This window comes from Arvicola amphibius, chromosome 6 (assembly GCF_903992535.2).
Source record: "Arvicola amphibius chromosome 6, mArvAmp1.2, whole genome shotgun sequence".
NCBI lineage: Eukaryota > Metazoa > Chordata > Mammalia > Rodentia > Cricetidae > Arvicola > Arvicola amphibius.
Window position 1 is genome coordinate 7,134,436 of NC_052052.2, and position 12,523 is coordinate 7,146,958.

The following is a 12,523-nucleotide window of genomic DNA, read 5'->3' on the forward strand; positions in this document are numbered from 1 at the left end:
TAGACTTTTTCTTTCTGAGCATAGCGGTACATACTGTAATTCCAGAATTAGAAGGTAGAGACAGGAAGATCAGGAGTTGAAAGTCAACCTTAGCTACAGAGTGAGTTTGAGGCCAACCTGGACTCATGTATGAGATCCTGTCTCAAGACAAAAGGCCATTTATTTCCCTGCTAAATGTAATACATGGATCAAATATGTTTCACTTCCCGTATTTGTGCCAGCATTCTGCGGAAAGAATATGGCTGTTTTCTGTACTGTCTATCTTAACTCATACATGTTGGGCTCCATGTGATGGAAACTGTCACATAGTCACCCACACTGAGTTGTATGTGTCTCTTCCACAAGTTAGTATAATGTCTCCATCTATGTTGCCTATTATTGAATATATAGTCTTGCCAAGATGTTAAGGGGTCAGAATTCCTAGGTGTGACATTATAAACAAACTCAAGATTGAAACCAGTTCTTTTTAACTCTTCTTGTTTGAGCAGGAATGGTTGGGAGCAGCAGCTGCGGCTCACTTCTGCAGTGCCTTTCATTCTTATACTGAATCTCTCCTCCCTCCTTTATGATTCTCTAAGCGCTGTTCCCCTCACATGCACTATCATCCCGTCTTTGTTGGCTTCTTTTTATTTAGCGGATGAAGAAGCTCCTGATTATGGCTCTGGAATTCGGCAGTCAGGAACAGCTAAAATATCTTTTGATAACGAGTACTTTAATCAGGTAAGAATTATTTGAGGAAAGAAAGGAAGAAAATGGATTTATGAGGGAAATGTCCACCACTAGTACCCAGTTCCTTTGCCTAGAACATTAGCAATCCTAAGATGCTGGTTACTCCACAGTTAGTTACTTAGTAAGATATGGGCTATGTCTAATAGTTACAAAGATGAAAATGCATTAACAGACTGCCTTCTCTCCCACAACTCTTAGTCCCACTTACTTATTATTTCGTACAAATAATTATTTGTTGTATAAATAAAAATATTGTTATTATTGTACAAATAAAAATCGATCAAGACATGGAAGAGTACGTCATTTACCGAGCCTTGCCTTACTTCCAGAGTGACTTTTCTTCTGTCGCAATGACTCGTTCTGGCCTGTCTTTGGAGGAGCTGAGGATCGTGGAAGGGCAGGGTCAGAGTTCTGATGTCATCACTCCTGCCGAAGAAGTCAACCGAATGAATGACTTGGGTGCGTAGGCAGACTGCTGTCACCGAGGAGATTCTCAGGGGAAACGTTGACTACCACAGCCGAGCAGTGGCTCTGATCAGCTGGAAACAGGAAGAACGCCCAGGTCCTCCTCTTCATATTACTTGACCCGTATGTGTATCCTTAACTCTGTAGATTTGAAGTCGGGCACTTTGCTGGATGGGAAGATGGTGATGGAGGGGTTTTCTGAGGAGATTGGCAACCACCTGAAGCTGGGCAGCGCCTTCACCTTCCGAGTCACGGTGCTCCAGGCCAGTGGGATCCTTCCAGAGTATGCAGACATCTTCTGTCAGTTCAAGTAAGCCACCTGCCATAGTTACTCTGCTGTTGCTGGAATAGAGCACCCTGGCAAAAGCAGCTTAGAGAGAAAGGTTCACTGATACCACAGCTGGGGAGGTGGGGGGGCAGAGCCCGCCATGGCAGAGAAGCGGCATGGCAATTTGAGCAAGAGGTTGGCCATTCGCAGGCAGGTTCAGGGAGAGAGAGAGAGGGAGAGGGAGAGGGAGGGGAGAGGGGAGAGAGGGGGGAAGAGGGAGGGGGAGGGGGGAAAAGAGGGGAGAGAGAGAGAGAGAGAGAGGTCTGCCCACAGTGATGTACTTCCTTAGCAAGGCTTTCCTCCTCAAGGACCCATAGCCTCCCAAACAACTGCCACCTGGGGACCAGGTGCTAAAATACTTGAACCTGTGTGAAAGACTAAGACTCTTGAGGGATAAAGATGGCAGGTCTCTAGAGAGCACTTTCTTCTCCCAGGATGAGAATCAAACCCTGCTCTGGCATGACGGCTCAGGGTTCCCCATGGAGCTTACAGTGTACACTGCTGGAGGAGTCAGTGGAGTCCCCTTACTCCAGGAGCAAGGCCAGCCTAGTCTACAAGAGCTAGTTCCAGGACAGGCTCCAAAGCTGCAGAGAAACCCTGTCTTGAGAAAAAAAAAATCAAAATGTGTGTATTTTTTTAAATGAGTTCAAAAAGATATAGTATAATTACAGAAAACGTCAGTGTCAGCAGTAGGGGTTGTTAGTAATTTGGAGCCTTTGGCCGACGTGCCAAAGTCAACTGGTGTGAAAATCAAGATCGCTGTTCAAAATCCCTCCCCCCTCCTGGGTGCTGGAGAGATGGCTCAGTGGTTAAGAGTACTTGTTGCTCTTGCTGAGGACCCAGGTTCAGATATGAACACCCACAAAGTGCTTAACAACCATCCTTAAGTCCAGTTTTGGGGGTCTGACCACCTCTTCTGCCCTCCATAGGCACCATGCACACATGTGGTACATATGCATACATGCAAGCAAAACATACATACACTTAAATCTAAAAAAAAAATTCTTAAATAAGCGTGTCAGTGGTGGGGCATGCCTTCAGTCCCAGTACTTGGGAGGTAGAGGCAGGTGGATTTTTGTGGGTTTGAGGCCAACCTGGTCCACAGAGTGAGTTCTAGGGCAGTCAGAGCTACACAGAGAAACACTGTCATGAAAAACAAAAAAAAAAATCAAAGATTTTTAAATATGTTTTTTTCCCCATCTGACCTTTTAGAGTGTAACCTGTGTGTTAAGCCCTGTGGATAAACTCTCGCCGTCTGCTGGAGAGCAGGCACTTCAGTACATCTTTGTAGACAGTGAGATCTTAGCTTTTGAGAAGTAGTCCCCTGTCGTGGGAACACAAAGCCCTCGGGCTCATGTCAGAGGCAATTCCTGGAAGACGACTTTAGCATCTCTTGTCCAGATAATGGACTGCTAGGCGAGCCTGCCATAGGGTTTACCGTGCCTGGCAGAGGCTCAGGTTTCCAAGCTTTCTCTAAGTAATGTGATTTCATTTTCAGTAAAACAAGAACAAGACTTTATATTTTGTTGATTGGTTTGATTGGTTTTTTGGGGGGGTAGGTTTTTTTCATTTGTTTTTTGAGTTTGGGGGTAGGTTTGTTCATTGTTTTTTGGGTTTTGCGAGTAACGTTCATTCATTGAGGTTTGGGGGGTATATTTTTTATTTGTTTTTATGGGTGTGAGGGATAGGTTTGCATGTTTTAAGACAGGGAGATCTGTGTAGCCCTGGCTGGCCTGGAACTGCTGTGTAGAGCTCTCTGGCCTGAGCCCTGCCATTCTCCCCATTCTCCTTCCTGAGTGCTCAGGTCACAGTCATGCACTACAGTATCCTGCTACAAATTTGTTGAGTTGATTTCTTTACTCTCCGTGAGCCATGCTTCTGTATGTGTCCCATTTGTCTAAATAATCGGGGTCACTTAATTTTTTATCCATTTTGAATCTAAAATGCTGTCTGTGTGATAGGGAAATGCTGGCATGGAAAGAAATAATCATCACTTGACACAGCAGAAGCAGAGGGAAGTGCCTTGTTTAGCACGCTCCTAGCTGTGGAGTCCAGACCCTGCTGGACACCCTAGCACACCCTGAATCCTAGCTGTGGAGTCCAGACCCCGCTGGACACCCTAGCACACCCTGAATCCTAGCACCTGGGAGCAGAAGCAGACAGAGCTCAGTGAGTGTCATAGTGAGGCTATCTCAAAATCAAACCATATCTGATGAATTCTGACAGTACTCATCTCTCTCTCTTTGTTAAGCTTTTTGCATCGGCATGATGAAGCATTCTCCACCGAACCCCTCAAAAACAACGGAAGAGGAAGTCCCCTGGGTTTCTATCACGTACAGAATGTGAGTGACCTGCACGGCTTGCCACACACCTCAAGTTTACATTCCTGGTTTTGTTGGCTAAGGAAGGACGATCATGTGAGGTGTGAGCTGTCTGCTGTGCAGAGAGAATGAGCAGTAGAGATGGTGGCACAGGCAGTGAGGTAGTCTTCAGGGGAGGAACAGCCAGACTCTTCCTGGGTGACAGTGGCCCAGTGAGTGTGTGCAGTCTAGTCTCCCAATGAAATCTTCCATCCATTTGAATATCAGTTTTTATAAAGATAATTCCTGCCGGGCGGTGGTGGCGCACGCCTTTAATCCCAGCAGAGGCAGGCGGATCTCTGTGAGTTCGAGACCAGCCTGGTCTACAAGAGCTAGTTCCAGGACAGGCTCCAAAGCTACAGAGAAACCCTGTCTCGAAAAAACCAAAAAAAAAAAAAAAAAAAAAAAGATAATTCCTACCCTAGAAAAAATGAGCATGTTTGGTATCAGTTTTGATAATTTAACATAGTATCCTGAAAACTCTAGGATGTTTACATTGTTGCTTACAAGTAATCTAGAAGATACTGAAGACCTTCTGTAATCGAGTTAAGATTCAGAGTGTTCCCTGGTAGCTGTGTTTATTTGTCCATATCCCTCACAGCTGTCTTCACACATGCACCAAGGAAATAGGCTTTCCAGCTGTGTATTTCATTCAGCCTCGACTCACAAGTCGAGGGCAGTGGTGAGATGATGGCTCAGTGGTGAGGTGGCTCAGTGGTGAGGTGGCTCAGTGGTGAGGTGGCTCAGTGGTGAGGTGGCTCAGTGGTGAGGTGGCTCGGCGGATGTAAGCACTTACTGATGAGCTTGATGGCCGGAGAACATCCTTAGGCCCCATGTGGTGGAAGGGGAGAACTGGCTCCCACAGTTGTCTTCTGACTCACACACGCATGCTGTAGCACAGGCACCAGACACACACAGATAATTTAATTAAAAAAAAAAAGAATCTTCATCATAATACTGATGTTCATTAAGAATTCATTTTGTATCAGCCCCACCCCGTTTTCTGCACCACTGAGCCCTCATTTCTACACCATGACTCTCATAACCCTATCCTGCAGTTGAGGGAGCTGAGCACCAAGCAGGTCCTGCCTCTCACCCAGGCTACAAAGCTGGGAAGGGGCAAAGATGAAATTTAAACACAAAGAAGCCTGCCTGTAGCATCTAGAATCTCCACTGCCTTCCTTTTCCTTTTTGCTCACATCTACTCTGTAAAGAGAGAGGGGACTGGGCTGCATCAGTAGCCAGACTGGAAGAGTGCTTACCTCACAGGCATGAGGCCCTGAATTAGAACTCCAGCACAAACAAAAATTTTTAAATATATGAAGTGAGAGAAGAAAAGGCAATCAAAGATAGAGTAAAATTAAAAATAGAGCATGAAATATGGGCTGGAGAGATGGCTCGGTAGTTGAGTGTGTAGTGCTCTTATAGAAGACTTGAGTTGGGTTTCCAGCCCATAATTGTGTAAGACTCCAGTTCCAAGGGATCCAAAGACCTCTTCTGGCCTCTGAGGACACTTGTTCATATACTCAACATGCACATAATCCAAACCCAGGCATAGACATAGGTACATATCTCTAACTAAAAATAAAGTGTGTCTTTGATAAATGCCGATCAGCTGTTATCAAGCCACTGACTCATGAAACCACAGATGTCCCCAAGGAACTTAGAATTAAGGGAAAATATAGTCATAGAATATAGGGACATGAAAATGATATTCTTTAAATTCAAAGGGAAGGTTTCCACATAGAAAGACTTTAAGTTACTTTTCTGGGTGAGAGAAAATGGTTCTAAAGAGAGAGGTTTTCTGAAAGATGTAGCATAAATAAAAGGTGGACAAAAGAAGAAAGAGTGTCTCAAGCTGGGCATTGGGCCTTGCTCATAGTCCACAGCCAACACGTTTTTCTTATCCCTTCTACTAATTCACCTGGGCTTTGGAGGGAAGGCCTTCCTAGCAGAATTGCTGCCTGGGCTTTTTCTGAGGTACAGCAAAGGAAAAAGCAGGTAGAGAGAGCTACAGGCAAGTCTTGAAATCATGAGCAACAACAAAGTGAAGTCAATTCTGCTGCTCTGTGGAGGGTCTAGAATGCTGACGCTTGGTAAAGTGACATTCGAAACAAAACCAGAGGGAAACCTGTCTTGTGGTGTAGGAGGCCTGGCCGTGAAACCCCGGGATGCGCAGGATGCTTAGCAGTGCTGAAGGGCTGCTGCAAGCGCGAGCCTGTGCTTTCTCACCATCACCTACCCCAGCCTCACTGGACTTTCTTCTTACTAGATTGCAGTGGAGGTCACCGAGTCATTTGTGGACTACATCAAAACCAAGCCCATCGTATTTGAGGTCTTTGGGCACTACCAGCAGCACCCGCTCCATCTGCAAGGACAAGATCTTAACAGGTTTGGGTCAGATGAGCAGACGTGGATTGTTATTGCTGTTTAGGTTTTTAGTTCTTCAGTTCTGGAAAAGAACTCTTTGCATGGCTGCAGATAACTGATTAGTAGATTCATACATTTCCCTGTTTTTGCTCTTGAAATGTCACTGCCTTCTTGTAGCTAACCTAATCACTAAGCTGAGAGACAGCAGTTTTGTCCAGATGACTTTGAATGCCTTCTTTCTGTTGTAAGAAGAAATTATTGATGGGTATAAAGTTGGTGCTGTAGAGCTAGAACACATATGTAGTTGTTTCTGATGCCTTTACTTTATGAAGTGGAGACTCAGGGTGGAGTCATCACTACTAATGAGGAAACACACCGTCCAGCATGTTTCTGTTTCCTTAAAAAGGTTTAAACATTTCGGGAAAAAAAAAAAAGAAAGGCAAGGTGGTGATGGCACACATCTTTAATCCCAGCACTAGGGAGGCAGAGACAGGCGGACCTCTGGGAGTTTGAGGATAGCCAGGTATGCAGAACGAGTTCCAGGATAGCCAGGGCAACATAGAGAAACCCTATCTCCAAAACCCAAAAAACAGGTATAAGCATATCACTAATGGCAACACTTAACTCCATCTGGTCCTGGTAAATGTCTTCTTCCTCTCTTTGCAGTCCTCCTCAGCCTTCTCGAAGATTCTTTCCACCACCCATGCCACTCTCCAAACCAGGTAAGCAGCAGCTAAACAGCCTGATGTGCATACATCTATTCTGAATGGTTTCCAGACAAGAATCACACTGGAGAGGGCTGGAGAGATGGCTCTAAGGTTAAGAGCACTGGCTGCCCTTCCAGAGGTCCTGAGTCCTAGTCCCAGCAACCACATGGTGGCTCACAACCATCTGTAAGGAGATCTGGTGCCCTCTTCTGGACTGCAGACAGGACACTATATACATTAAAAAAAAGAATCACACTAGAGTTCCTTCTCTCTGTGTCTTTGTGTGTTCCTGTTCCTCTTGTGTATTTCTAATAGGAACATGAATGCGGGGTTCCTGATCTGAGATAGGAGGTCAGAAACTATTGGGCTCTGTCTCTGTGGCCTTCTCATTCAGACTTGATAACCTCCTCCTCCTTCTTAAATCTCTGTGCTTTGTATGTAATTAGCTTGTCAGTCTCTTAACATTTATTTGCGTATTAAATTTATTCTGCCTGTTCACCTTTGCTGTTGGGACTTTTGTTTTTGATTGACACATAATAACTATACATATTTACATCATAATACAATACATTTGTAACTATATGCTCTGAGGAACACATGTATATATCAGTATAATTAGTATATTCATATCTTAAGCATTTTTTATTTGTTTGTAGTGTGTATATTCAAAGTCCTTTCTTGTTACATTTTAACACTGATAATAATAGATATCCTGTTTTACAATAGAACAACAGAATTTGTTGCTCTTCATTATCTTGTTTTCACTTTTCTTTATTTTTGTCCTTTTCCCTTACTGCCCACTTACCAAACTCCCACCCTTCCCCGTGCTCATTCTCCTCCCTCTATTCCATATCCCCATCGGCTTCAGACCATGAAAGAAAGATTGAGCTGATACGGTTCCTCTTGTCTGGCTATGTGAATGTGCATATGTTGGACACGTTTTCTGAGCACGCCAATGTGCTAGCTTCCTCTGCTGTTGCCACCTTCCAGAATGAGGCTGATTCATTGCTGCCTTTGCTCGTTCTGCCAGTTCCCAGCTTCCAGAATGAAAGGGTACCCAAACGATGTGGTTAGTAGCTAAACTAGCTCCGCCTTAGATGTAGGGTACCCAAACGATGTGGTTAGTAGCTAAACTAGCTCCGCCTTAGATGTAGGGTGCCCAAACGATGTGGTTAGTAGCTAAACTAGCTCCGCCTTAGATGTAGAATCAACTTTAGGCGTTTCTCCTAAAACCTGGCTTGTAATATGATATACCAATATTTTGGTTTGTTCCCTTAGTTTACAGTAGAGCTCTGTTGTTAAGATCACATCCCAGTTCCTTCAGGGAGGCTGCAAGGGGCACCTTTTAACCTCCATCTCTTTGAGGATGAGGTGCCCTGATTTCTTTTTTTTTTTTTTTTGTTCTCTCTCTTTTCTCTGAGACAGGGTTGCTAGCCCAGGCTTACCTTGAACTAGCTATATAGCTGAGAATGTTCTTGAACTTCTGGCCCTCCAGTCTCATCTCCAGAGTGCCTGTATATGTATAAACCATCGTACCTAGTTTATGGGGTGCTAGGGATTGGCCCCAAGCCTCATCCGTACTAGGCAAGCACTTTCCTTACTCTGCTGCTTCTCCACCGTGGCCTCCTGATACTTCGTTTGTATTGTTTTGCAATAATATTTTTAATTTTGATTTTTAAAATAGGAGTTGTTTTTTGTTTGTTTGCAGTGTTAGTGATCAAACCCTTGTCCTTGTGCCTGTTAGACAAACACTGAGCTACATTCAAGCCTTCACCCCCCTTCTCTTCTCTCCTCACCTCTTCCCTCCTCTCTTTTTCCCTCCCTTCTCCTCTCCCTTCCTCTTCCTTCCTCTTCCTTCCTGTCTCCTTTCTTTCCCTCCCCTCTCCTCTTTCTTTCCTAAGTACTTAGGGTTTGCTTACTTAGATGACTACCAGAACAGTAACTAGTTTTCTTTTCTCTTTTATTTTAATTTCTTTCTTTCTTTCTTTCTTTCTTTCTTTCTTTCTTTCTTTCCTTCCTTCCTTCCTTCCTTCCTTCCTTCCTTCCTTCCTTCCTTCCTTTCATTCATTCTTTCTTTCTTTTTTGGTCATTTCAAGACAGGGTTTCTCTGTGTAGTCTTGGCTGTCCTGGAACTCGCTCTATAGACCAGTTTGGCCTCGTACTCAGAGATCCACTTGTCTCTGCCTCCCAAGTGCTGGAATTAAAGGCATGCATCACCACCACTGCCACCACCACCTGGCTACCAGTTTCCTTATTAGCAGCCCCAACACATGGAAACACAGTTGGTAACTATGGCCAATGGGCTGTTCATTGGAGAAATGCCCCGTGGTTGATAAAGCCCCTTCAATACATTGTGCTAATGGGTCTTCACAATATATTTTTCTAAGTAGCAGACTAAATATTATGATCCACATTTTACAAACTGAGGAAAGGCTCACAGCATAAGAAGCTCAACTGAAGCCACGTAGCATTAGTATTGTTAAGACTGTGGAATTTACATCTGAGGAAAATGTGTACAGAGGAGTGCATGTAGACTCCTGATCTATCCAGGCCAGTGGCGCTCAGATCCTTCTGCATGGGAGGCAGAACTGCTTCCCACACACAGACATTATTTATAATTTGATTATCTGGGGTGTGGCCTGGATTTCACCATCTTTACAATCTTTGTGACTATTGGGTGTGGGGAGCTGTGAGTTGGCAGACAACCCTTGTGACATGCCAGGTTCTCCCCTGGTGCTTCCCAAGCATCGTCTCCTCGGTACCGTGGTGATAGGACACCATGCCCCCAGATAGGAAGCTCTCAGAAGTAAAGGTTTTGAATGGTTTATGCAGCACATTTATTTTCTATAAACCCATTTTCACTCACATGTTTAGAGCAGTGTTGTGAGGAGGAGGGCCTCTGCTTGCTTTCCTTGTGCTCTGGATTAGCGGCACTGGTCACTTGGTGTTGAACCTTCTCTGGAACTCTCACATTGAAATCTGTCCTCTTAAAGACTGAGATTAAAGATGCCTGTGTTGGGGCTGAAGAGATGGCTCAGTGGTTAAGAGCACCAGCTGCTCTTCCAGAGGACCTGGGTTCAATTCCAAGCACCCACATGGCAGCTCACAACTGTCTGTAACCCTTGTTCCAGGGTCTCCAGTGCCCTCATACAGATATGCATGCAGGCAAAACACCAAAATACATAAAATAAAGATAAGTGGTTAATTAAAAATAAAGATGCCTATGCTTTTGCTGAGTGAACTTGGAACAGATTTTGACATGTTATATAAACTTTTTTTAAAGTTCCAGCCACCAAGCTAAATACCATGAACAAGACCAGCCTTGGACAGAGCATGAGCAAGTATGACCTTCTGGTTTGGTTTGAGATCAGTGAATTGGAGCCTACAGGAGAGTAAGTCCAACTTTGAAATTTTTTATTTAAATTTTAGAATTAAGAGATAGGGTTTTAAGCATGTGTTGGTATCTTGTCAAATTCCTCCTTTGGATTGAATTTGGGTGCCTTGCTATTTATGTCTAAATGAGATGTTTGCCAGAGGCCATCCAGTAGAATCGTTGACACTTTTGTTAGCGACAGCAATAGCTGAAGACTAAATGCACATGGTTATGAGGGAAGACTACTGTATGGTTCTATGAAGACACACTTCAGATGGAGGTTACTATGGAGTAGTGAGGTGGCTCGGCAGGTAGAGGCACTTTCTTAGCTTGATCCCTGGGACACACATAGTAGAAAGTGAGAACCACCTGCTACGAGTTGTCCTTCTACCTCCACACAGTGCCATGCCCCCCCTTCACACACACACACGCACAGGAATAAGTAAATAAATGTAATGTAAAATTAGAATGCTAATCTCAGTGAGAGCAGTGGGGGGGGGTTTGGATATTTCCCTGGATTAAAATTTTCAGCCTTAGCCAGGTGTGGTGACTCATCCCTTTAATCAGAGCTCTGTGAGTTCAAGGCCAACCTGGTCTACACAGTAAGGTTCAGGACAGCCAAGGCTACACAGTGAAGACCTGTCTGGAAAAACCAATAAAGAAAAAAAACTCAACCTTGCCACTTTATTTTCCACTGTGGCATTGTAGGGTGTTTTGCAGTACCTGGCTTGCACCTGAGAGAGGCTAGCAACAGCTCTCTCCAGCTGCGCTGACCAAAGGTATCCCCTAGAAAACAGCCAGTCTCCTAAATGAGCAGGAACATGAGCATCCTTGTCCTTATGAGCTGTGCTAGAGTAAATAACCAATGCAGTTGTGTTTATAGTTGTCTCTAAAATGCCTTGGGAAGAACACAAAAGAGAACCTGCTCCTGGAAGAGGCAAGCAGCTGCACTGTTACCACAGTGGGGAGTAGTGTTAGGTGGCGCTGCTCTGTGTGTAGTGTGGCAGACCACATCAGCAATGGTCAGCACCGTGAGCATTAGTGGATGTGTGCTGTGCGTACGGCCTGTGTTCAGTGGAGCTCTGTAACTCCTCAGTTGTCAGTCACTTTGAAGAATGTGGCTTTCCATAAGCAGGTCCGTGACATTGTCATAGCTTGCTTTATGAAGAAGTAGTTACACTGATGTTTCTACTGAATGAATTGCTTTCCGGAGCTTAAAATATTTAGAATTGGAAATTCTTGCTTCCCTCAGTTCTAAAGCAGTTGCACATTATTTACTGAGTTGTTGTGAAGGGACAGACACGGAGCCAAAACTCATCACTGTTCACTGTTCTTCAGCACGCCAGTCAGGCTGGACGATGACAGGCAGATGCGTGAGAAGGGTGACAGACACCCGTGGCTCTGTGGGGAAGTGCTTGCATGGGTCGGACATGGGATCAGAGCGTAGGAAAGTGAAGATCCCGGGCTGCAGCAGCCCAGGCAGACTTGGCAGATGGAGCCTTGACTTCTGTTTCTTGTGCTTTACTCTTGCAGGTATATCCCAGCTGTGGTTGACCACACAGCAGGCTCACCCTGCCAGGGGACGTTCTTGCTACACCAGGTACTGAAGTCTGAGAGAGAACAACGGATTTCTCAATGTTTCATCTCTATTTGTAAAGTGGGAGAGCGTTTTTGCTGTCTCCACCCCCCTTTTTTTTTAGCAGGGTAGGAAATGACTGGGAATTGAACACAAAACTTCAAATACTGTTTCTGTTTTTATTAGAGTTCTCTAGAGTAGCAGTTTTTCAGTGTGGCCCAGCTTAGAGGTGGGTCTTCCTACCTCAAGATCTGAATTAAAGGTGTATGTTCCCATCTCAAAGATCCAGGTTAGAAACAGATCATCCCATTTCAAATTATTTAATTAAGAAAAAAAACCCGTATGCGGTGTGCCCTGCCATTTTTGGGTTTTAGTTTAGACTACTTCCAGATGTAGTCAGGTTGACAACCAAAATAATCATCATAACATTTTTTTGGTTTTGTTTTTTAATATCCTCTTTGTATGTATAAAAATATTTTAGGATAGCTATTTGTTTCTACCTAACTTTTATTTAAATTAACCCTTTTCTTTTAATCTGCATTCTTTTACATGGCTCGGTTACCTTTATTGTATACTGCCCATGCTGCTTCCTCTGAGTCTCCTGGTGTCTCTCTG

General features: G+C 44.3%; 1 protein-coding gene across 4 annotated transcripts in view; it reads left to right on the forward strand.

The window, feature by feature from the left end:
* Window positions 1–12,523, forward strand: part of Kif1b (kinesin family member 1B) — a 131,205-nt gene that overhangs the window by 101,086 nt on the left and 17,596 nt on the right. For all 4 annotated transcript variants that reach the window (XM_038332661.1, XM_038332663.1, XM_038332662.1 and 1 more), the window contains 8 exons: window positions 635–720; window positions 1,059–1,188; window positions 1,342–1,504; window positions 3,774–3,864; window positions 6,155–6,273; window positions 6,919–6,974; window positions 10,243–10,351; window positions 11,866–11,932. In XM_038332661.1, the coding sequence (XP_038188589.1) occupies window positions 635–720; window positions 1,059–1,188; window positions 1,342–1,504; window positions 3,774–3,864; window positions 6,155–6,273; window positions 6,919–6,974; window positions 10,243–10,351; window positions 11,866–11,932 (821 nt within the window). The remainder of the gene's footprint in view (window positions 1–634; window positions 721–1,058; window positions 1,189–1,341; window positions 1,505–3,773; window positions 3,865–6,154; window positions 6,274–6,918; window positions 6,975–10,242; window positions 10,352–11,865; window positions 11,933–12,523) is intronic.